Consider the following 23,538-nt stretch of genomic DNA (forward strand, 5'->3'; position numbering starts at 1 on the left):
GCTCATTCTGAAAATAAGGATGAGCTCTCTTAGCTGCAAGAGCTGCTGTGGAAGCATGAGTTCATCAACACACGAAATAACTAAGGAGAACACATAACAGGATTTCTCACAAGCAGAGAAGTTATTTTGAATATTGAATTCCCTCCAACTCTTAAGATTTTACGATTCTGGGGTTTACCTCATTATTTCTAAATGCAAGTAATCTTATATTTATATGACTTTAGATATATATGTGTATGTGTGTGTGTATGTGAATATGTTAAGTAACTAGTTATTTAACAAGACTGAACTTGCTTTGTTCTCTAAAAAACATTACCATAAAATGAATGAAGCAAAATGAATTTATTGAGTGCCTACTTTGAGCTAGGCACCATCACATATGTTCTTACATAATTTCATTTAAGCCACAGCTTTATGTGCTATAAGTTATGGTTTCCATCATTTATTTAGAAAGGTCATTCATTGAAACTCAGTTTTCATAATCCCTTCTCCTTCTATACATTTGCATAGAACGGGAGGTGACTTTGAGATCATCTAATCCAACCGCCATATTTTCAGAGGCGTAAACAGAGGCTTCCAGGGCTTAAGGGTCTTGCCTAAGGTCAGGGGCAGAGTTAGTGCTAGATCTGAATCTCATCACTCAAGGTATTGAGTTCCTATTTCACCATACTGCCACGTCTCTGTAACGCAAATTTACTAGTTGTTTTTTTTTTTTTAATAGAAGCTTTATTAGGTTTTTAAAATTATAATAATAGTAATATATACCCACTGGTTTTTTTTAAAAGGCAAACCATTTAGAAGAGGACAAAGCGAAAAATGAAAGTCTCCTCTTCCTTTATTCCTGACTAATCCCACTCTTCAGTGGTAGCAAATGTGAACATTCTAGTGTGTGTCCATAATTTATTACATTTTAAATAAGAATTTGCCCTGTAGGGTTTGAGTCAGACAGTTGATTTGACCAAGACAATTTGTTGACGATGCCAGTTTTCCCCATGAATCGGGCAAATCGAGAAATGAGCCAGATAGGTACGTTCTAACCTTGGTCCGGCATGTGTGCCTCTAAGGTCGTGAGTGAGTGGTTTTCCTCGTTTGTGGGAAAGCGAGGTGGAGGAGTTGCGTTCCAAGTCACAGAGGGAATGCATGCATGTGTTGGAGGCCAGAAAGAGAGGCTCCTCGCTCTGGGAAGTGTTCCTGGCTCTGGGACCTTCACTTCTCCTTTGGGCCAAACTTCTCTCCTTCAAAAGTGAGCTCAGATCATTGTATATCAGTGCAGTCAAAACATGTCACGTTTGATTTGTTTCTCCTCGAAATGTAGCTCTTCTCTGCCCCACAGTTGCTTTTAATTTAGCAATACAAGTATATATAGATACCGGGCCTGGCTTCAGAGCCTACATAATTACTAATGAGAAAATATACTTAACGTCCTCATTAGTTGGTCATTTCAAGTATTTTTTCAGGAAACTGGGATGCTTCTTGGTAATTGGTGTCACTTAGGGTAGTAACAGAGTCCAAATAGAAGAGATGCTGCTCGGATAAAACCAGGCACCAGCAAATGTCATTTAAATATGTTAACGAGATAGCCTGAGAAACAAGGTGGCGAACACATGTTAGACTACAAAGTAAATAGTATAAAGACTCTGCAAAGAGAATGGATGCATGAAGCTACTCAGAAGACCCTCTCAAATTGCCACAATGCACTAGATGATTTCAGGCCAGCTCCTGTGCACAGCGGGCCTCAGCTCCCTTGTCTGAATGGTGAGGAGATTGGACTAAATGCACTTCCATGATCTCTCCCAGCCCTGTCATTCTCTGTCCCTCTGCCCATTACCCCTGCTATAATTCCACTGTGGGTGGTGTGGTGCCCAGGAAGACCCAGGGTGTTTGCTTAAAAATTCAGAGTCCTGGGCCACACCCAGACCTACTGAATCAGAACTGGGAGAGGGGGAGGAGGCAGACAGGAATCTGCATTTTAACAAGTGCCTTGGGTGACTTGTTGCCGTACTAAGGTTTGAGAACCACCAATACAGTTTAATAAAAACAATCCAATTTTACCTCAAATCTCCTGTTTCCCAGATTTTTCTTGAGACTGAGAAGGAATGAGGATAGACATATAAATTTTCAGAAAGTAACCAAGTCGTTTAACAAATACTTATCGAGTGGCTACTGGGTGTCAGGCAGTGTTCCATAGCAGTTGCCACGCTGTTGAAGAGTGGACACAGTGGACGCTGCCCTCCTGCGTGCAGCGGACAGGGCATGAAGGAGAGAGAAAGTGAGCAAAGGTATCACTGTTGTGACGTCATTAGTGGGAGGAGAAGTCGGTTGTTTTGTTTGTTTTGTTTTTTAGCAGGGGAGGTGGTTAGAAAAGAAAAATGGCTGGGGGGTGGGGGAGAACATATTTGTTGCCTTTTTTTTTTTTTTAAGTGTCACTTTTTAAAGTGTAAGAACCTAGGAATATATCTACATAGTCTGGCTCATATAATGATCACATCTAAAATGTATAAAGAAATAGAAAGACCCAGGGAAAAGTAACATTCTGAGGGGAGATAAAAGGTTCTTAGGACATTTTACATATTCAGCCTGGACTGGCAATGAGATAGAGGAAATACCAGATTCCATTCTGCTCTGAAAACATCACACTGCGAATGTCCCAGGGCTGGCATTCACGGAGGGTCTCACTTGATTCCCATTCGAACAACTTATTTTAGGCCCTTTAGGGTTGTTGATGAAGTCGACCTGCACGGCCATAGTGTTGCTATAGGCAAAATGGAGACTCATTTAAGTAACTTCTGTTGATATTTTCAGCTCTAGATTCTCATTCTAGGTTATTCAGAGAGACTTCCATCGGACAAACCTGTAGCCTCTTCTAAATGGTTAGTAAATGTAATACTGTGCCTTTGACTAGAGGTAAAGCCATATTTTGGATGGATGGATTATTCACATAGGCTGGAATAAAAAGCCTAAACAGGAAAAAAGATTCATTTTTTAAAGTCTTTCTCTATTTGGCCTAAATTCGATGGGAATGATTGATAAATGAATATTTCCAGATTTTCTCTGGTGAACCCCAAACCTGCGTAGCCCAGAGGCAGAGTGATATAGGGGAGCCCAGAAGCAGAGAATGGGGATCTGATTCTTCTAACCCCAGATCCAGTATTCCTTGGTGAGATTTGATAAAAACTGCTAGGCCAGGTGAGAAAGGACCCAAAATGTTTTGTTCTGTTCCTTTAAATCATGTTCAGTAGAGGGGACATTTGGTTTGTCTTTTCCCCTACCATTGGGTGCTGACCCACCAGTCACCTGAATTCAGGCTGAATCCAGTTTGGCCCCAGAATTCTGGAACGTGGACCAGAATCACTGCAGGTGAAGCCCAGAGGGTCTGGCTGGAGTCTGGCATGCCAGGCCCACTGGCTTTTCTCCTTGCTGGACTCCATCAGAGACAACAGCACATGCAGGGTAGGCAGGGTCTACATCTCCCTGTGTGCAGGATGCATGAAATGTGAGCCCAGCAGGGACGGAGGCCTGCAGAGGATGCTGGGTGGAAGCTAAGCACTCTGGAGGATTCTGAGCAGATATTGAAAGCAAAGAGATTATTGAGTTGTGAGCCATGGTTTCAGGGAGGTCAATGCAGGAATGGGCTATTAGGTCCCGTTCCCAGGGAAAAGTTTACAACCTTTGGTCTTTTTCTCTCCATTTAACACACTATTTTAAGACAAAATAATGCTGAATCAGTGTCAAATTCTAGGCAGTAACATCATACCTGGTATGATTAGCAACATTTAGAATCATCGAATGCAAGAGCCATCATATGGAACATTCGCCAGGATAGTTGATAGTCTGGGCCATAAAACACACCTTAACAAAATTAAAAGAAGAGGAAACAGATACTGTCTGCCATCAAACCACAATGCAACTAAACTAGAAATCAGTAACAGAAAGATAGCTGAATGCAAAGAGCCAGGAGGGATCTTAAAAATCAGATAGCCTGGTCATTTCCTTCTCCAGATAAGTTAAGTAACTTGGCTAGGGCTGCACAGCAAGTCAATGCCAGAGCCTAGAGCAGGACCCCATGACCTGCTGCCTGGTCCAACCTTCTTTTCTCTACTCCAGTTACCACTCGGGAGTTTCACATGTAGTGCTGCCGGCTTTCTAAAGGGGGTTCTGCTCTCATTTTCCTCCTGTCCTTGGAGGGTATATGGAATTAGATTCATAGAAGAAGAGAAAGTGGGGAAAAAAAAAAAAACAGTTAAATAAAATCTCTTTTTCCACTCTCTTCCAGTTAGTAGTGTATGTGCTAAAAGGAGGTGGGGGATGTGTCGTGACATCAGGATCATGCCGCCATCCTTGACTATCTGTGGGAAGGAGGACTGCTTCCTTCTCCCGGACTTTGCTCCCAAGGAGTCCGATCACAGCACAGAAACATCCAGGGCTTCATAGAATCCAAGGCCTGGGTGGGATTATTGAGAAAGAGGAGCCAGGACTCTGAACTGGACCTGATGTTGTAGGATCCTAGAAAGTCAGGGCTGAGAATTAGAAACCTTCAGGTTCAACCCCTTTCCCCATTTTATAAATATGGAAGTGGAGGGCCAGTGTTAGTTCCAAGGATCATAATCGTTATCAGTATCATCGCTGTCATAGTTTGTTAGATATCTTCCTTATGTCGGGCCCTTCAAGTATATCATCACGTATAATCCTTACAACAGAATCTTGGGGAGGGTATTATCCCCATTTTACAGAGGAGAAAACCGAGGCTTAGAAAAGCGAAGTAATTTATCCCAGGTATCTACAGGCAGAGCTACATTCTTTCACAAAGTAGGGGTCTGGACAAACCTAGGATTAAAGCAGCTGGGCCCCTTGTCTGATGGTGTCTTTTGTTATTTCATGATGCCTCTTGGGAAAGCACAAAGGGAAAAAAAAGAGAGAGACCCAGTTAAGACAAGTGCCTCATTTCCTCCTATCTAAGTAGTTCCTCAGTCAGCACCTGGTGCTTGCTGGCTGTTCCTCCGCCAGCCAGGTTAGGGCATTATGACAAACCTAGGCACCCCCCTGCCTATTCTTTCACTGAACAATATTCAACAACTTACTGGGGGTCAATTATATGCCAGTCACTGTGCTGCTGACAAAACATGGGACCAAACACACACACGGAGACCTCCAATTAGAGCAAAGCAAAATGCTTTTTAAAACTGTGCCACAGGCTACCAGCTAGGAACATCAGACATATTAACAGCCAGGAAGTGTAGGAGTGGAAGTCACAGGGCCATGTTTAAGTCTTGGCTGGACCACTGTTGGTTGTGTGCCTTGGGAAAGTCTTAGCCTCCCTGAGTCCCCCTGAGCCTCATTTTTCTCATCTGTAAAATACAGATTAAAATCCATACCCCAGGAGGAACTGAGAGAAAGGCACAAACGCACCCAAGGCTGCATTAGGGCACATATGTACATGAGTATTTCTGCAGATCTCTTAAGTCTCTGTATTGTTAGTTGTCCCTTGATTATTATATTGCTGTATCAATCTTCCTGCCAAAAGCAGGAAAGACTTTTTCCTCCAGTGACTCAAGCAAAACCTTGACTCTACCAGAACATCCAAAAGCTGGACAAGGACTGTATTCCTACTTGTATCTTTCTTCTCCTGGGATCCTTTAGATCAGCGCCGTCCAATAGAATTTTCTGCAGTGATGGAAATGTTCTACACCACACATGGCTTTGGAGCACTTGAAATACGGCCAGGATGGCTGAGAAAATGGGCTTTATATTTTATTTAATTTTCATGAATTTAAGTTGCCACAAGTCCTGAGTCTGATGGCACATGACTGCCTGGGCCCTGCTAAGGAGACACGGCCCCCCTCCCCAGCCTGGTTTGTTTTACCTCACAGAAATCCACCTGTGGCAAGCAAAAATCATTCTCTTCTCCTATTGGTTAATTCTGCGGTTCCCAGACTCCAGTGTGCATGAGAATCAGCTGGAGATCTCCATAAAACAGTCTCTCCTACCCTCAGAGTTTCTGCTTCCGTAGGTCTGGGGCGGGGCCCAAGTTGTTCATTTCTGGCACATTCCCAGGTGCTGCTCGTCTGGGGACTACACTTTGAGAACTGTGGCTTAATTAGCATCTTAGAGACAGCTGTGCTTTGGTGGAATCAGTAGACCCTAGAGGCCTACTTGGACACAAACCTCTGGGCTAATAGTTCTTCTCAACAATGGCTGCTCTTTGGAATCCCCTGGGGAGCCTTTGAAATTCCTGATGACCAGTCCCCCACACCAGACCAGTTAAACTCGAATCTCTGTGCGGATGAGCTAGACACGGTGTTTTTTCAAACTTGATTTCAATCTTGCATCAGGATTGAAAACCACTGCACTAATGGGACTTCACCAGATTTCTTTTGTCTGTTAAGAGGTGACAAAATTTGCTCTGTTTACATTGCGAGAATCAGATGAGACTAAATGCAAAAAAAAAAAAAAAAAAGGTTTTATAACCGTGGGACCTAAAAATGAGGATTTAGGCACTGACAGTCTTGGCAAAGCCTATTTGCAAATGGTGCTGCCGTCCCCGTGGAACTGAGCTAATGAGGCTCTCTGTGGTTTGCCTTCTAGTACTGTCCCGCCGAACAGGCCGCTGCAGGAACTGATGCTGAGCACGTGCAACAGTTCTACAATCTCCTGACAGCCTCCATCGATGTGTCCAGAAGCTGGGCAGAAAAGATTCCCGGATTTACTGATCTCCCCAAAGAAGATCAGACGTTACTTATAGAATCAGCCTTTTTGGAGCTGTTTGTTCTCAGACTTTCCATCAGGTAATTATGATGATTTTATCTTTTTTTTTTTTTTTTAAGTTCTCCCCTTGCTTTGAAGAAGTTGTGTTGTGTTTGTAACGGAGTCATCGATGAAAAGTTTGCTCAGGAAGGAAATAGGAAGTATGGTCAGGCGTGAATGAAACTGGGCCGTGGGTGAGAGCACTAGCCTGGGAGCCAGGACTCCCGGGTTCTAGTCTCAGTTGCAACATGGACTTGCTGTAAGACCCTGAGCTGGTCACTAGCCTCCCCTGAAATTCACTTTGCTTTGTGAAACGAAGAGGTTAGATCTGTTGATCTCTGAAGCCCAGGGCAGTTCCAACATTCTATGATTCTAGGAAGATTCTCTCATGGTGCATAAGGTATTTCCTGGCAGGCGCGTATTTGTTTTGAACATTGCATTTACCTCATGGGTTTCTATTTAACGAGTGACTGTTCTAGTACGCCAGATGGGGCTCTAAAGAGTTCCCACAGCTTCTCAACCCCCAATGTTTACTCCAAGAGAATAGCTTCTGGATCAAAAGATCTGGTCCAATGTATCCTACTCAGTGACACCAAAGACAGAGAGGCAGTGATTTTCCAAAAAGCTGGAACCTGGGATCCAAGCTTCTCTCCAAGCTTTTCCTACGGTGTTACCAGAAACTCTTGTTTGAAGTGCAGATTGCCGTGCCTCATTCTCAGCTATTTTGGTTTGGAGCTACTTTGGGAAGAAGTCCAGAAATCTGCATTTTTAACTCATGCTCCCATGATTCTGATGCCAGCAGCCTGAGGTCCAGGTTTTAAACTCTAAGGCTGAACCATCCTGTCCTGCGTGTGCCTCTGTGGCAGGATCTGTAGGAGAGACAGAGGTGGAGTTACATCTAGGGAGTCAGCGTTAGCATAATTACAGCCAGTCTGCTGTGCACACAAGCCAAGCCAGCAAGGGGACTGTCCTCCATTAGGCAGGCAGCAAAGGATTAAGTAAGGGATGCGCCATATGCAGGCGGGTGCCGCATACGCACTACTCACCAAGTCTTCTCCAGTGCCTGTTTCCAGGAACAGCACATACCTGGTGCTAAGGACATAATTGCTAAGTGAATGAATGAATAAAGCTACTCATCCAAGAAGCCCAAATCAAGAGATATTAACTTGTTAGCACAATGAGCTGAAAGAGAGAAGTATGTAGCAAGAGACTGGAAAATTAAAGGAAAGGTAAGATTTAAGTAAGGACCATAGAGAATTCAGAATTAGTTACACCTAACACTCATTGAGCTCCTCTTAAGTACCAGGCCCTGTGCATGGGCTTTCAGATCCTTTATTGAATTCCCACAACAATCTTAGGAGGTAGTAATCAGAATTCCTGTTTTATAGATAAGGAAAAGGAGAGATGAAAGGAGTCTCCCAGGCCCCACGGATAAGTGGTAACGTCTTGGTGTTCCAGGGCACTTTTCATGAGAGAGGAACGAGATGATGATGGACATAATATAAACTATCAGGCAGGTTTAGAAATAGCCCTCCACAGCCCCACTGCTAAAAGTACAGAAGGAGACCTAAAACAACGCCTACTTTGACTTTGCGTCCCTTTTTATTTCTGTGATTGACTTCTGGCAGTTGCAAGGACTTGGTGTTCTTAGAGTCTGCACAGTGGAATTGTAGTGTCTAGTCTCGGGTCTTAATCAGTTTTTGACATTTAAGAATAAGAGGGAGAAGTCCTGGCCAAGGAGCCCTGAAGGGAACAAGCTCGCATTCACTACAGAAAGAGGCGGTGCCTGGGGCTTCACTTCCATCCTCCCAGAGTGCCTGTTCCTCTGCGTCCCATCCCTGGCAGGACAGCACCTGATTCGAGTAATAAGAGAGCAGGGGCTCCCCACCCCCCCCCAGCTCCCCAGGGCTGCCACTCACCCAGACAGTTAGCGCAGACAAGTGGCGGTGGTGGGTGATCCCAGGAGCACAGTCTTGTCCATCAAGAGTATCCAGGAAGGTTCTATAGCACCAGGCCGAACTCTGAACACTGTCCCATGGCTGTTTAGATGCCTTTGTGTTCTGATGTTGGACAGACTGAACACACCCATTTAATGTGTCTCTATCTCCCACCCCTATGACTTTGTCTTGTAGGTCGAACACTGCTGAAGATAAGTTTGTGTTCTGCAATGGACTTGTCCTGCATCGACTTCAGTGCCTTCGTGGATTTGGGGAGTGGCTCGACTCCATTAAAGACTTTTCCTTAAGTTTGCAGAGCCTGAACCTTGATATCCAAGCCTTAGCATGCCTGTCAGCACTGAGCATGATCACAGGTAAGCACCACCCTGGCCACCGAAGTGACCGTGTCCCCCTTCCTCTCCTTTCCTGTGTTAAAGGTGGATTCTGGCTTTGGCTGTCACACACACACACACACACACACACACACACACACACACACCAGAAGATTGGGGAAATGACTGCCACTTAGAGCCAGCCTTGGCTTGCCATAAATAAAACCAGCATGTTGCCACATCCCTATGGAAATGAGTGTTGAGTCCAGTGAATCAACAAGTGCTCACTGATCTCAGCACTCTGCTCACATCAGTGGGTTTTCGGAGACGATAGCACACATCCCTGGAGGAGACAGAACATGCACACGAATGCGTGTGAGACAGGGTGCTGTGCCATGGTGGGGCATGGGAGTGAGTACAAAGGTGGGGGTGTGCTTCTCAAAAGGGGTAACATGTTAAAAGCATGGATGGTCCTTGATAAAAGCACAGGATATCTCCAGGCTAAAATGGAAGGACTGAGAATTCTAGGGATACATAAAAATTTGCTAAACCCATTGACTATATGGCTGTCATAAGTTTCAGGAAGGAAATGAGTAAAAAAAAAAAAAAATAGAGTGCTGGGAAGTGAGACTGGCCTGGCAGGGAAGGGTGGGGTGAGGCATGAAGAGCCTTTCACACATCAGTGAGGAGGTCTGAGTTCATTCTGGGAGCAGTGGGGATCCGTGGAAAGTGTCGACCAGGGGAGCATCAGAGCCAGGCTTGCATTTTAGAAAGAGCTACCCCGACAGCTGGTTTTGAGCACCAATAAGAGGAAAAAGGCCAGAGCAGCTATAGGAGCTGTGGCTTAAGAGGAGAGCCAATGAGGCTTACATCTTTGTATGTTTGTTTTACTCACTAAGTAGAAACTAATAGATGACGATGAGCCCAGGACACGTGAGGGCCGGACAGTCCCCAGCTGGACATATTGGGCAGCTCAGTGCAGAGAACACCAAGAAGGAATTAGGAGAAGGTGGTGCCAGTCCCACCTCTGCCTCCAGCCTGCTGTGTGTCCTGCAGTGACTGCTGCCCGGCTCACCGCCCTTTATGTGGAGATTTGCTCAGGGAGGAGGCAGTTTGGCATAGCAGAAGTAGCTTGGACTGTGGAATCCAGCACCCCCAAGTTGTAATCTGGGGCCCTGTATTTAATAAGTGTGTGCTACTCAGTAATGCATTTCATTTCTCTGGACAGCAGTTTCCCCATCTGTAAAATGGGGATAACAACACCTATTCTATGAGGCAGCAGTAAGGATTATGGGAAAGTAGGTTTGTGATGTAGCCAAACTGGATTCGGAAGAGGCACTCGATCCACCTACATTCCATCCTGGAATGGTGGTGACAGGGACCCCCTCAAAGTAGGCACATGCCTGCCCCTCCCCCTTGAAAGCCCTAGGGAGTCCAGAATCAAACTCAGTGGCATGAGGAAGCTGATGGTGGCTTTAGGAGGTGTTATGTTTGGGGAATATCTCCTTGGATGCTTGAGAGGCTCAAAGGAGGACACTGGTATTATTGAAGAAATGAAGCTGCACTCGCCCAGCGCTCAGGCACAGGCCCCCAGCCCCCCGTCCCCCGTCCCCCGTCCCCCCGTCCTTTGTGGGGTAGTCCCAGTCCCTGCCCCCGGTCCTGCCGGCCTGGGCAGAGCTGTCCTAGGTGCTGTGGTTAATACCCACAGGAAAAATAAGCTCCTCTTCTCTCATTTCTGCACCTTGCAGTAATTTGTGATTTGCTGGTTGGGAGGGGGGTTGAAATGTATGAAAGCATCAGGAAATGGCAGAAGAGGTGATGTCTGGGAAACAGCAATGTGCGTTGTTGCAGATACTCATTTCCATTTGAATATGGGCTCCCAGGAAATCCTGACTTCGGAGTAAGCTCCACTGATGGTGGGGCTGTGATCAGCTGGGCTACTGGCATCAGAAAACTCATCCCAAAATTGTCTGCTCCTAAACCACAAGGAAGAACTCATGAAAAGGAAATCTCTTTTTCAGGAAAATTAGGAAGAATCTGGGCAGTATTAGAAGTTGGCATACACATGGCTTTTATTTTCTACTTCTTTTCTTCTGCTTCTTCCACCTGTTTCTAGGCCTCCTTGTGAAAAACTAGGTGGTGAGGTGGGGCAGGAAATGGTTTCTTTCAGATCACTCTCATTCCGCACAGTTGTGGTTGTCAAATGTTTTTAAGTCCCCAATTTATCTGCCCTAACTATCTCCTTTCACCGGTGCCCCATCCCTGACGTGGGAGCAACAGAAATGCTTTGCTTCTGATGGGATACCGGTGAGGTGAGGTCTGGTAACAGTTCATTATGTTTCATACATAAGAAGACCCCCAAACAGAAAGTTAGTGTGGAATTACCATTTTATAAGTATCCATTTGTTTAAATAAATATTGAGGGCCTACTATATGCCAGGCCTGGTGTCAGTCTCTCAGGATGCAAAGATAAGCCATGCATCAATTCTACTGTCAGAAAGGGTATAGCCTTCTAGGAAGTCGTATGTGATTGGGATGCAGTGAACTCGATGTGTGGCGGTTAGTGTCCAGGTCCTTAGAAGCAATAGATTTGGTGCAGGGGAAGTCCAGATTACTGCTCACTTTTTTCAGGCAGAGAAAGTGGATGTGCTGGTCATGAATGGCTTCCCAAGGAGGTAGCGTGTATCCATGGGAAGATGCAGAGGAAGGACATTCCAGATCAAGGAAACAGCAAGTCCTGCTTGCTCCTTTGGGGAAAAGCAAGTACAGCGGTGTTGCATTACACATGTGTTAAATCCCACATATAATCTGGATAGAAAGAAGAATCAAAAGAGTGCAGGCTATCATACTTGAAGAGTGTCTGTCCTGGAGTGAGCATGAGACAGAGACCTCATGTCCACAGTGGGTCCTAGGCTCTCTGCTTCTGGTGGCGAGAGCTGCACTTTGGGGAAATTTAAAGGATTTTCAGGGAAAAGATTGGTTCAATGTGGTATTTATCTTATAGCCTGGTATGATGATCTAGCCTCAGAGTAAAATGCCTTTCCCATGCAGTGAAAAGGGAACTAAGATCAGAAAGGCCATTTTAGACCAGATGGTGGAGGGAATCTTGAGTGCCCAAATGCCATTTGGCATCACTACACTAAAAGAATGTTCTTCACGGCTTTCTTATCCCTCACTTTTCTCAAGTGAGAAAATGACTCCTTTCTCTTATGCCTGTAGTCTTTTTCCTGGTCTTGTTGGAACATGAATTCTAAGATTGAGGAACAGGAAGGAAGGCTGAACCAGGGACAAAGCAATGAACAATGACGGAGAAGGGCCAGGCAGGTGGCTGATCCTGCCATACCCTCCACCACCTGTCTTCCCAGAGCTCCCCTGCTCATTCTAAATGGTTACCTGGTTACCGTGTTTTTATATCCCATATAGCCATCAGCTGCATTGCAAAGAAAACTAAGTGTAAAACTTGGCAGGGCAATATCATTTTTTAAAAAGGGGTAGGGATTGTCTTGGGATTTGGAGATTGGAGATCTGAGTTCAAGTCTTCACTCTGCTACTTCCTAGCTGTGCAGTCTTGGGCTAATTTCTTATGTACTCTCTCTCTTTTTTTCCTTACACTCTCTGAATCTCAGTTTTTTCATTTTTCACAGAGATGATCGTGTCTACTTGTAGGTTTCCTATAAAGATTAAATGAGCTAATGTGTCCTTTGAAGAGAAAAAAAATATTAGACAAACCTTCATTATTATTATCTTAAATGTTATTTTCTTACCCCCAGGAAGAGCTAGCATTCTCCTGAGAATCCATACAATTTCCTGCATCCCTACAATTGCACATACACATTATATTAAATAATTTATTTGTGTCTCTTCTTCTCTAACTAGACTGTGGGTTTCTTGAAGGGCAGGAAGAGTCTTATTCATCTTTATAATTACTTTGGCATTTAAAAATGTCTTGGCACATGGCAAATACTGGTTAAATGAATGGGTTAATTGTGAACTTCAGAAAGTCTCCCAAATTAGGAAAATTAATTATTTTTAGCCCACCACTTTGTTGTTAGAAAATAGTCTGAATTCCTAAGGACTACCGTATTTCAATTCAGATTAATTCAGTGGTATTTATTGAGCATCTGCTATGCGCCAGGCACACAATCCCTCATCCTCAAAGAGTTTGTGGTCTCCCTGGGGAGACAGACACATATTCTAATAAACCAAAGACAGACAGACTGCAAATCACTACCACAGCCTCAGCACAGACTGCTGACCAGCTTGTGGCTTCCTGATCAGCATGGGCTCCGTGTCTCTGGGGACCGCCCTGCAGTAAAGGCTGTTACATATGCAATGAGAAGTAGCAGTGAGATGACTTCCCCAAGAAGTGGAGCTCAGAGCAGAGCAGGAAGGTCCTGGTTGTTGGTTAGTGTTAGCTTTCCTCTTTGGCTGCAGCCGTATACTGTTGTCTCCGTGTTGGCCTGTGCCCTGAGACCTGCTCGGAAGGAGAAGGAATTGCTTGTCTCTATTGGGTCTCCTGATGGCTACCATCACCCTGTCCTCATCCCCTGCTGCTTGCCATGAGGAAGAGAATCTGTTTCTTGTGTGTGCCCAAGAGACAGAACCGGGAACTGTAAAAATTCAGCTCAATGTAAGAAAAACTTTGTGATAGAACTATTTGATACTGGGACAAGCGGCATTGGGGAGTTAGGTTTATGGAGACTGGATGGATGCCGGGTGCAGACTGGCTCAGGCATCTCGTAGGGACCAGGATTGGCTAGAGCAGAGCTTCCCCAGCTTTCGTGTGCATGAACTCACTAAGCGTCTCGTTAAGCTGCACCTTCTGATGAGGCAGGTCCAGGGCAGGGCCTGAGAGTCTGCGTTTCTAGCAAGCTGCCAGGTAATGTTGATGCTGCTGGGGCAGGGACCACACTTGAGTAGCCAGGGACAATGAAAGCCAATGGTGATTAGGATTCCATGAAACTAACAATAGCTACCATTTTAAAATACCCCGTGCCAGGCACTGCGCCACGAGCTTTACATGTGCTCTATTGTTTAATGTTGTTTAGTAAGTAGATTTGGAAGGACCTGGGATGGATTACAGCAGAGATGGGAAGCAGAGGGACCAGCCAAGAGCTATGGAAACAATCTAGGTAATAGTTAACTGAAGACCTAGCCCAGAGGCAGTGAGAGTGAGAGGAGGAGCTCTGCAAGGAACATCACAGAGATAATAGTCAAAGTTCTTGCAATGGATTAACTATGATGGCCAGGGGGTGGAATCATTAGACAGGGTTATGAGAGCGATGGGGAGGGCGGGGAAATCCTTCATAGGCAAACTCAGAGAAGTGGCTGAGTTGAAGAAGATGTTAATGAGTTGAGTTTTAGACATAGAGGATACTTGCTAATATTTTTTGAGTACTTAACCATATGCTGGCATTGTCCCAAATACTTCACATGTATTAATTCATTTACTTCTCACCACAACCCAAGAGGCAGGTACCCTTATCAGCCCTATTTTACAAACGTGGAAACAGACCCAAGGTCAGCGGGCTCATTAGTGGCCGAGCTAGGTTTTATATCCAGGAATCTGGCTCCAAAGCTTCTAATGTGGTAGGTTTTAAAGTTTGTGAAGTTCTTTACCATTGTGTGCTGCTCATTAATTTCCAACTTGTGTATTTATTCTGAGCAGCCTACATGTTTAGTATCATTTAATCATATTTTACAGGTCATTGTTCCTCCATGTACATGTTCATTGAACAGATAGTTATTGGTGTCTCCTATGTAGTAAGCTTGGTGCTGCAGGTATAATGGTGGGCAAATACAGCCCATGCCCCCATGGAGCTCACATTTAATGGGGGAGGCAGGCAAGAGTCAGATAAATATCTGATTTCGCCCTGTTATATCCTTCAAAGGGAAAAAATAGAATGCCTATAGGAGAACATGATCTAAACTGGGAGCAAAAAGGAAAATTCCCTTGAAGAAAAATTTGATCTGCATACAGGATGAGTAGGTCTTAACTAGGTGAAAAGGGAAAACCATGAGCACAGACCTTAATAGCTAAATTATTTCACTCAATCTCTCCCTCTCTCTCCCTCTTTCCTCTCTCCTATTCCTTCCCTTTCCCCCTCCCTCCCTCCTCTCTCTCCTCCTCCCACCTGCCTCCCTTCCTCTCTCAGCACGGATAGCTAAAATTGTATAGGAATCCAACAGTTTCTTTAGATACCAACACCACACGGGTCAGGAATATGATCTGTTGTCTGTCTGTTTTGTTCACTGCCCTACCCCAATAGCTATACCATTGCTAGGCACAGAATAGGCACTCAGTACGTATTTGTTGAAAGAAGTAATTAACCAATTAGTTAATCAGGTACACAGAAAGTAGGAAGGAGTTACAGGGAGGCTGAATTCATCTCAGGATGAAGAACATTCTCATATGTTGTTCAAGGCATCCTGGTATAATAGAAACATGTCTGGACTTGGAGCAAAATAAATTAGCCATTTGCTAAATTTGACTGTGGGCAAGTCACTTAACTCTCTGAGCCTAAGCCTTCTTATCTATTAAATAAAGATCATCTTTGTCCTGCCTGATTCACAAGGATGTTGAGAGGGTGTGATAAAATAATGTAAGTAAAAGAGTATAATATAAAGTGCTACTAAGTATATTGTTATTACCTAGCTGGTGCCGGGCACTGTCTTTGTGACGTCTCGGTAGGGATTTTTGTCTTGGGTGGGAGTGTGAACTAAATCACTCAGATCCTTTCCAACTCATATGTACTACGGTCATGACACATAAATGCGTTACTTAACCGTTTCTATAAGATGCGTCTTAAAGGTTTGGATGCAGAAAGCTGAGTTCAGAATCAGAAGTATTGGATAAAAATGATGTAGATCAAAGAGCAAGAAATGCTGGAAGAGCTTGTTTTGTTTGATGGTGGACAAAGATCTTACACGAAAATCTGTGTGTGATTCTCTAGGAAGGGGGAAATCCAAATGTCCGACTTCCCCCAGATTTGACCGAGTCTCTGTCTGTCAGCACTGCAACCGTGTTTACCAGGCACCAAAAAGAAAGGAGGTCCCTTAAACTAAAACGTCAGTGATTGGGGTTTTAAGGAATTTCAGATTACTGGGAAGGTCCCCCGCCACTTGGTGACTCCCTGGTGATTTGGAAATCTCTCTAACTGCTGGCAGAAATTTGCATGGAGACTGAATTTTTATCTCAGCCCTTTTGAAAAAGTAAAGAAACCACAAATCCAGTAGCTGTTCGGAACAACAAAGAAGGTGCCTTTGGATTCTAACAGGAGTGTCTCTGAATTCCTCAAGGAATTCCGGGCCTAGGCTTGATCCAGCTGGCAGGGAGGGATCGATCTCCACTTGAATTCACTGAATAAATAATGGTTGCCATAGTTATTGAGCAGTCACAACTGGTTGGAGAGCAGGGAAAACTCTGAGGCACCTTCTGTGAGTTTGGCCATGAGAAAGTCTAGTTATAAGGTTCCATAATCAAGCCTCTCCCCAAACGCAGCCAACACCTTGCTCCGTTTCTTTATCCTGAAGATGAATACGGGATCTTGAATATAATGCAAGACATGGGGCACTGAAAGGAAGGCAAAGTTTAAATCAATGGATTGGTATTTTATTCCGGGAAAAGCATCTCTCCCCGGGTTGTGAACCTAATTTGATATAGCTTGGTATTAATAGAATTTACTATCCGCAAGATGACTGTTTGATCATGTTACAGCTGCTAGAGAGACCAAATCCCAGATTGTGCTATGTTAACAGGTTAATATACAAATACTGCTAACTGGGAAATTTTAAAAGAAAGGAAAAGAGTTAGCTGACAATCTCATAAATATTCTCACTTTTCTGTTTCCTTTGACCCTTCTCCATAAGCAGAAATAAATTTTGCATAGCTGTCATCACAGCTTAGATACTATTTTATGTTCTGTTCTTTCTTTAATGTGGTATTATATATTTTTTTCCATGTTGCTTCATAGCCTTCCTACTTGTCCTTTCTGATGTCTGCAGAATCTTCCATTATGTGCATATACCATTTAGCGGTTTCCCTATTCTTCCACCCCTTATCTTTTTCCCACTTTTTAAATAGATACTGCTACCCCAAATGTCTTCATGCATACAGTTTTAGTCTTCTGCTGAATTTTGCCTTCAGATAAATTCCCAAGAGTGGGATTACTTGGTCAGAGCCTATGAACATTTTACAGCTCTTGAAGTTCACTGCCAAACTTGCAGTCTGCTTTTTTGTGTTTTGGGGGGCGGGGGGGTAAAACTTTAGGAAGAACACCGTTGCAGGCAGAATTTCTCTTGAAGTTCACTCCTGGGTACGTCTTTTGAGACTAAACAAAGGGACTATGTATGCAGTAGAGATAAACATAGAGGACAGGTTTGCACCTGGGCTGATTAGCTAATAGTTTCCTGGGAAAAGCAAAATCATGCACTGCAAAGCTTGAGAAGCAGGGCACTTTGCCGCCTTTTGTTTGACCCTGCGGTTGCCAGCCGTTTGCCGTGCGGCAGGCGCCGTTGTGGGGGCTGACTGTACCACGGGTGTAACGCGCTGCCGTTGGCAGAAGGCCTTCACGGAGCAGCATCTTAGTTAAGCCTGACAATAACCCGTGGAAGTAGGTTTTATTGTAGTTGGGCTTTTTCTTTCAATTTATTGTGTAATATTTAGGACACACAGAAAACGGGGCGCCTGACTGGCTCAGGCTGTGGAGTATGCAACTCTTGATCTCAGGGTTATGAGCTTGAGCCCTACACTGAGTATACGGATTACTTAAAAAATAAAATCTTGGGGGGCCTGAGTGGCTTAGTTGGTTAAGTGTCCGACTCTTGATTTCAGCTCGGGTTGTGATCTCAGGGTTGTGAGATCGAGCCCCCGCGTCAGACTCTGTGCTGGGCGTGGAGCCTGCTTAAGATTCTCTCTCCCCTTCTCCCCCTCTCCCGCCAACCTCCCCCCGAGCCCACTCTCACGTGCCTACGTGCATATGCACATGCACACTCTTTCTCTTTTAAATAAAATCTTTAAAAAAGAGACACACAGAAAAGAACGAATAAGAATACAATAAAGACTTGTATATCTACCACCCTGTAATCCCCATTTTCCTAGAAGGACACGGAACCTCAAAGAGATGAGATCACATGGCTAGTAAGTAACCAGCACAGAAACCCAGCTCAGCTCTGGCTGGCTGCACGACCAGTGCCCTCTGCTCTATGTGAGACGCCTGCCAGGTACAATCCAACCGAGATGCTGCTGGCAGTTTTCATGGCTGTAGTTTAATGTGATGATAACACATCAGAGCTGGAAGGGACCTGAGAGGTCATTACATCCAGCCTCCTCCTTTTAAGATAAGCCTTAAAGAGGGAGGAACTCACCCAAGTCATACACAACCAGCCAACCTAGGGAAGAGTGCAGAACTCCTGGTCCTTGGGCCTCCTTTGATTTAGGGCAAGAGAAGAAAGAAATGTCTGGGTCTTGCTTCATTTTGCTAACTGAATCTTTTTTGTCTTAAGGAAATAACTTCCCTAACAAAAATATCCCCAACTGAGGATTAGGAGTATACTTATCTTTTTTTTTTTTTTTTTTTTTAAGATTTTATTTATTTATTTGACAGAGAGAGAGAGACACAGTGAGAGAGGGAACACAAGCAGGGGGAGTGGGAGAGGGAGAAGCAGGCTTCCCGCAGAGCAGGGAGCCCGATGCGGGGCTCGATCCCAGGACCCTGGGATCATGACCTGAGCCGAAGGCAGACGCTTAACGACTGAGCCACCCAGGCGCCCCAGGAGTATACTTATCTTGATGACCACTGAGTAACGTCTAGGACTGTTGAATCACTGAACACTTTTGTACACCTGAAACGAATATAATGCTGTACGTTAATTATACCAGAATTTAAAAAAATTAAAAAATACATACCTCCAACTGAAAAAATAAACGCAGGAAAAATTAGATGCTGTCGCTTGATTTCCCTTTGGAAGGATGTCTTCCATCCCACAAGAATTATTCTTTTACAGGTAAATATATTAGAGATAAAAAACCCTGACTGAGATAAGTAGGGCCAAGCCCTCTCTCAGGAAAGAGGCTTTGGTATCTAAATGCTGAGGGAGAGCAAAGTGATTTGTGCTGGACGTGAGGCTCCTTTCTGATTAAAGAAGCAACATTACTCTGGGGCAGGAGGACACAATCTTTGGGACTTTGGGAAAATCACTTAACCTTAAAATAAATAGGAGATCATAATATTTAACATGGGGATCCCTTTATATCTTGTTTTATAAAATACGAGGTACAGGTGTTCATGTCTTGCTACACTGGGCCTCTTCCTTTCTTTTTGACTTTTCCATCTCCACAGCAGGAAGACGTGTGTATTTTGTACAGAGCGCCAGGTGTAGGTCAATAGGTGTTTCAAGGGGGGCCAAAAACAAGGAAAAGAAAAGCTGGATTCTTCTCAATGCTGGTTAGCATGAAAACACAAGAAATGTGCTTTATGCTGGGTCTCGTGGGGCAGCCCTTGCATTAGCAAATGGAACTTACAGACCGCCCCCCTTCCCCACCTGTTAAGATGGGAACATTAATTCATTTGCCTGGATGTGTTTCTTTGTCACTCTGAAGAAGAGGTGCTTCCTGACAGGGCTTTTGTAGGATGATGTCTGCAAAATAATTACCGCTCTGTCATTCATTCAGTGTGACTGTGGGCCAGGAACGGTGTGCTTCACCTAAGTTGGTCCTTCTAGAAACCCTAAATTAGGGATGATCATTACCTTCATTTTATAAGGAAACTGGGGCTCAGAAATTAAGAGGCTAACTCAGGAGCACACAGCGAGGAAGTGGCAGGACTGGGATTCAAACCCTGGTGCCGTTTGATACCAAAGGCCATGAGTTACCTATAAGAGGGAGGCGCTTGGATTGTAAAATGCTATCCCAACTGGTGGAAGAAGACACAGGCCTCAATTCAGGATGCAAAGTCTCTTAAGATGTGGTGTCCAGGGGCACCTGGCTGGCTCAGTCCACTGAGTATCTGCCTTCGGCTCAGGTCATGATCTCAGGGTCCTGGAATCTGAGATCGAGGCCCACATACAGCTCCCTGCTCAGCGGGAGTCTGCTTCTGTCTCTCTCTCTTTCTCTGCCCCTCCCCACCCCCACTCATGCTCCCTCCCTCCCTCTCTCTCTCTCTCAAATAAATAAAATCTAAAAAAAAAAAAATGATGGGGGTGCCTGGTTGGCTCAGTTGATAGAGCATCCAACTCTTGATCTCAGGGTCATGAGTTCAAGCCCCATGTTGGGCATGGAGCCTACTTTAAAAAAAAAAAAAAGAGAAAAGCAAGAACAGAAAAAAACAAAGTCTCTTAAGATGTAACCGCTTCCTGAACTTGCCCTTTTCTATCCCTCTGCAGAACGACATGGGTTAAAAGAACCAAAGAGAGTGGAGGAGCTATGCAACAAGATCACAAGCAGCTTGAAAGACCACCAGAGTAAGGGACAGGCTTTGGAGCCCAGTGAGCCCAAGGTCCTGGGTGCACTGGTAGAACTGCGCAAGATCTGCACCCTGGGCCTCCAGCGTATCTTCTACCTGAAGCTGGAAGACTTGGTGTCTCCACCTTCCATCATCGACAAGCTCTTCCTGGACACCCTGCCTTTCTGAACGGGAGCAGCCAGAGCGGGGAGCCGCCTCAGTGGCCAGCACCTACTTGCTAAGCAGCAGAGGAATGGGTCTGGACACCTACCATTTTCTGTCCTTCCTTAAGAGAAAAAGCAGCTCCTGTAGAAAAGACTTTTTTTTTTCTTTCTGGCACTTTTCCTTACAACCTAAAGCCAGAAAACTTGCAGAGTATTGTGTTGGGGTTGTGTTTTATATTTAGGCTTTGGGGTTGGTGTGGGAGGGGAGGGTATAGTTCATGAGGGTTTTCTAAGAAATTGCTAACAAAGCACTTTTGGACGATGCTATCCCAGCAGGAAAAAAAAAAAAAAAGGATAATATAACTGTTTTAAAACTCTTTCTGGGGAATACAATTATAGTGGCTTTGTATTTAAAAACAAGAACAGCCAAGGGTTGTTCGCCAGGGTAGGATGTGTCTTAAGGGTTGATCTTTAGAATACACTTCCCGTATCAAGGGTATGTATGTGGTGCAAACAAGGCAGAAATTCTCTCTTCTTCATTTCTCTCTTCCTTTATTTTATTTTAACAAATGGTGAAAGATGAGGATTACCTATAAATCAGACATAGCAAAATGATAATGGTTGTTCGCTTCCATATACAAGTGCAATTTTTAAAGTGCTGTCTTACTAAGTCTTGTTTATTAACTCTCCTTTATTTTATATGGAAATAAAAAAGAGGCAGTCATGTTGGCAAATGACACATGTTAATTTTCCTAGCAGAGGCTTTGTCCACCTGCCCTGTAGAACCCTTCTGAGGTACGGGCCATCTAAGATTTTAGGTCATTCTTAAGGGATCCAGAGCTCTGCCCTGACTGTCCAGCTGTCCTGAAAGGGGCTCAGATCATAAAATGGCTTGCATACAGCTGTTCCGGTTGTGTTCTATCAACCCAGACAGAGTTCCCTAAACTTGCTTCAGTTAATAGCAACTGACTGACACATTCATTCAGAAGCCCCAGGAGCATTCAGTGAGTCTCAAGTGTTTGATCCCTAAATAAGAACATACAAATAAGTAGGAACTGATCATACAGGGTAAACACCAGAGGTAATACGATTTTTAAAATATATATAATTTAATTTTTGTTATTGGTTACAAAGACAATTTTGGAGAGCAAGCGAGTCTTATTTAAAAAATAATAGTATGAATGTGACTACTAGACCGGATTAGTGGGTTGCGTTTCAACATTCCGTGTTCGTACTCCCTTTTGTATGTTTATACTGTCGATGCCATATTACTATGAAATAATTTGTTGCATAGTGTCCTTATTTGTATAAACATTTGTATGCACGTTATATTGTAATAGCTTTGCCTGTATTTATTGCAAGACCACCAGCTCCTGGAAGCTGAGTTACAGAGTACTTAAATGGGGTGTTCACAGTGACTTGGATACACCAATTAGAAATTAAATAAACAAATATATATATAAATATAGCAGGTTACATATATATATATTTATAATGTGTCTTTTTATTAACCATTTGTACAATAAATGTTACTTCCCATGCAGTTATTTTATGATTCATTTGCAGTGACTTTTAAGGCAGTACTGTTTAGCACTTTGATATTAAAATTTTGCTTATGTTTTGCTAAATTCGAATAATGTTTGAAGATTTTTAGGTCTAAAAGTCTTTATATTATATACTCTGTATCAAGTCAAAATATCTTTGGCCATTTTGCTAAGAAACAAACTTTGAATGTCAAACTGATGTCACAGTAGTTTTTGTTAGCTTTAAATCATTTTTGCTTTAGTCTTTTTAAAGAAAAAATAACAAAACTATGCTGTTTATATTGTCATTAAATTATACAATCAAACAAATGCCAAATGAATTGCCTAATTGCTGCAAAGGATAACCCAGTAGCAAAGCATATATGTTTTTTTTCCCCCAAGATTCATTCTGATATTTGATCATGTATTATGTTTGTATGAGCTTTTATGAAATATTATTATTTTTATATCCAGGTGATAGGGTCTGCAACATTAGGCTCTTGGAACATTATACTTGTCAACTGGTGCCCCACCCCTTCGAAACTCATAGAGGAGAAAACTAAAAAGTAAAAATTGCCCAGGTCCAACAGGCTAGTACCAGAATCAAGACTAGGACCTAATTCTCCTTTCCATAGTGTTTTTACTCAACTTATTTCATCTATAGGAAAACAGGCTTTTAAAAATAACCAGTAATATTTACATTTTATCAGATAACCATGAGTAAAGTAGTACTTTTGCATTAATTTTTTGAGCGTATATGCAAACATAATAAACATTATTAAATATCAGGAAAGCTAACATTTCATACAAGGTAGCTTCAGACCAAATTCAAATTGAATTTGAATAAATTAGAAATACTGTGCATACATAACCCTTTTGTGCACCATTAGTATTGGAAAGTTAATCCTTGTTTTCTGTCATGTCCATAAAAGAAAAACAAAACAAACAGAAAAACCAGAGCCCTGGAGAAATGCTGTTACTTTTTATTTTTACACCCATCAGATTTAAGGAAAAGACTTTTTAGCCGTGATTCATTGGAAGGAATGAAGGTTTTTAGTTATAAGTCCAAACACTAGTGTTGAAAATAAAGGTTATAGCCAGTGTTCTTCTGTCTTCCATAGTTGTAAGAACTATGAGAGCCTCCCACGTAATCCATCAATTCAACTCTCTTCTTTTGTCTTAATGTTGACACACAAGTTTATGCAGAGTGGATGACCCAACTAGCTCAGAAGAGGACAGCAAGAATTAAAGCAGGTGATTCTTCCCTTGTGGGAGAGCTCTCTCAGTGTGAACATGCCTTCTGTGGGCGGAAATCAGGAATCCACCAGCTGTTAATGGAGAGTGCCTTGCTTTCATTTCAGACAGCAGAGTTTTCCAAAGTTTCTCTGCTCTTCTAACAG

The 23,538-nt window shown here is 43.5% G+C and overlaps 1 protein-coding gene across 3 annotated transcripts in view; it reads left to right on the forward strand.

The window, feature by feature from the left end:
- Positions 1-20,973, forward strand: part of NR4A3 (nuclear receptor subfamily 4 group A member 3) — a 35,704-nt gene extending 14,731 nt beyond the window's left edge. For all 3 annotated transcript variants that reach the window (XM_032418412.1, XM_032418413.1, XM_032418414.1), the window contains 3 exons: positions 6,583-6,782; positions 8,874-9,052; positions 20,393-20,973. In XM_032418412.1, coding sequence (XP_032274303.1) covers positions 6,583-6,782; positions 8,874-9,052; positions 20,393-20,640 — 627 coding nt within the window. In that variant the 3' untranslated portion in view covers positions 20,641-20,973. The remainder of the gene's footprint in view (positions 1-6,582; positions 6,783-8,873; positions 9,053-20,392) is intronic.
- The last annotated feature ends 2,565 nt before the right edge of the window (positions 20,974-23,538 follow it).

The sequence above is a fragment of the Phoca vitulina genome, unplaced genomic scaffold (assembly GCF_004348235.1).
Source record: "Phoca vitulina isolate PV1807 unplaced genomic scaffold, GSC_HSeal_1.0 scaffold21, whole genome shotgun sequence".
Lineage (NCBI taxonomy): Eukaryota > Metazoa > Chordata > Mammalia > Carnivora > Phocidae > Phoca > Phoca vitulina.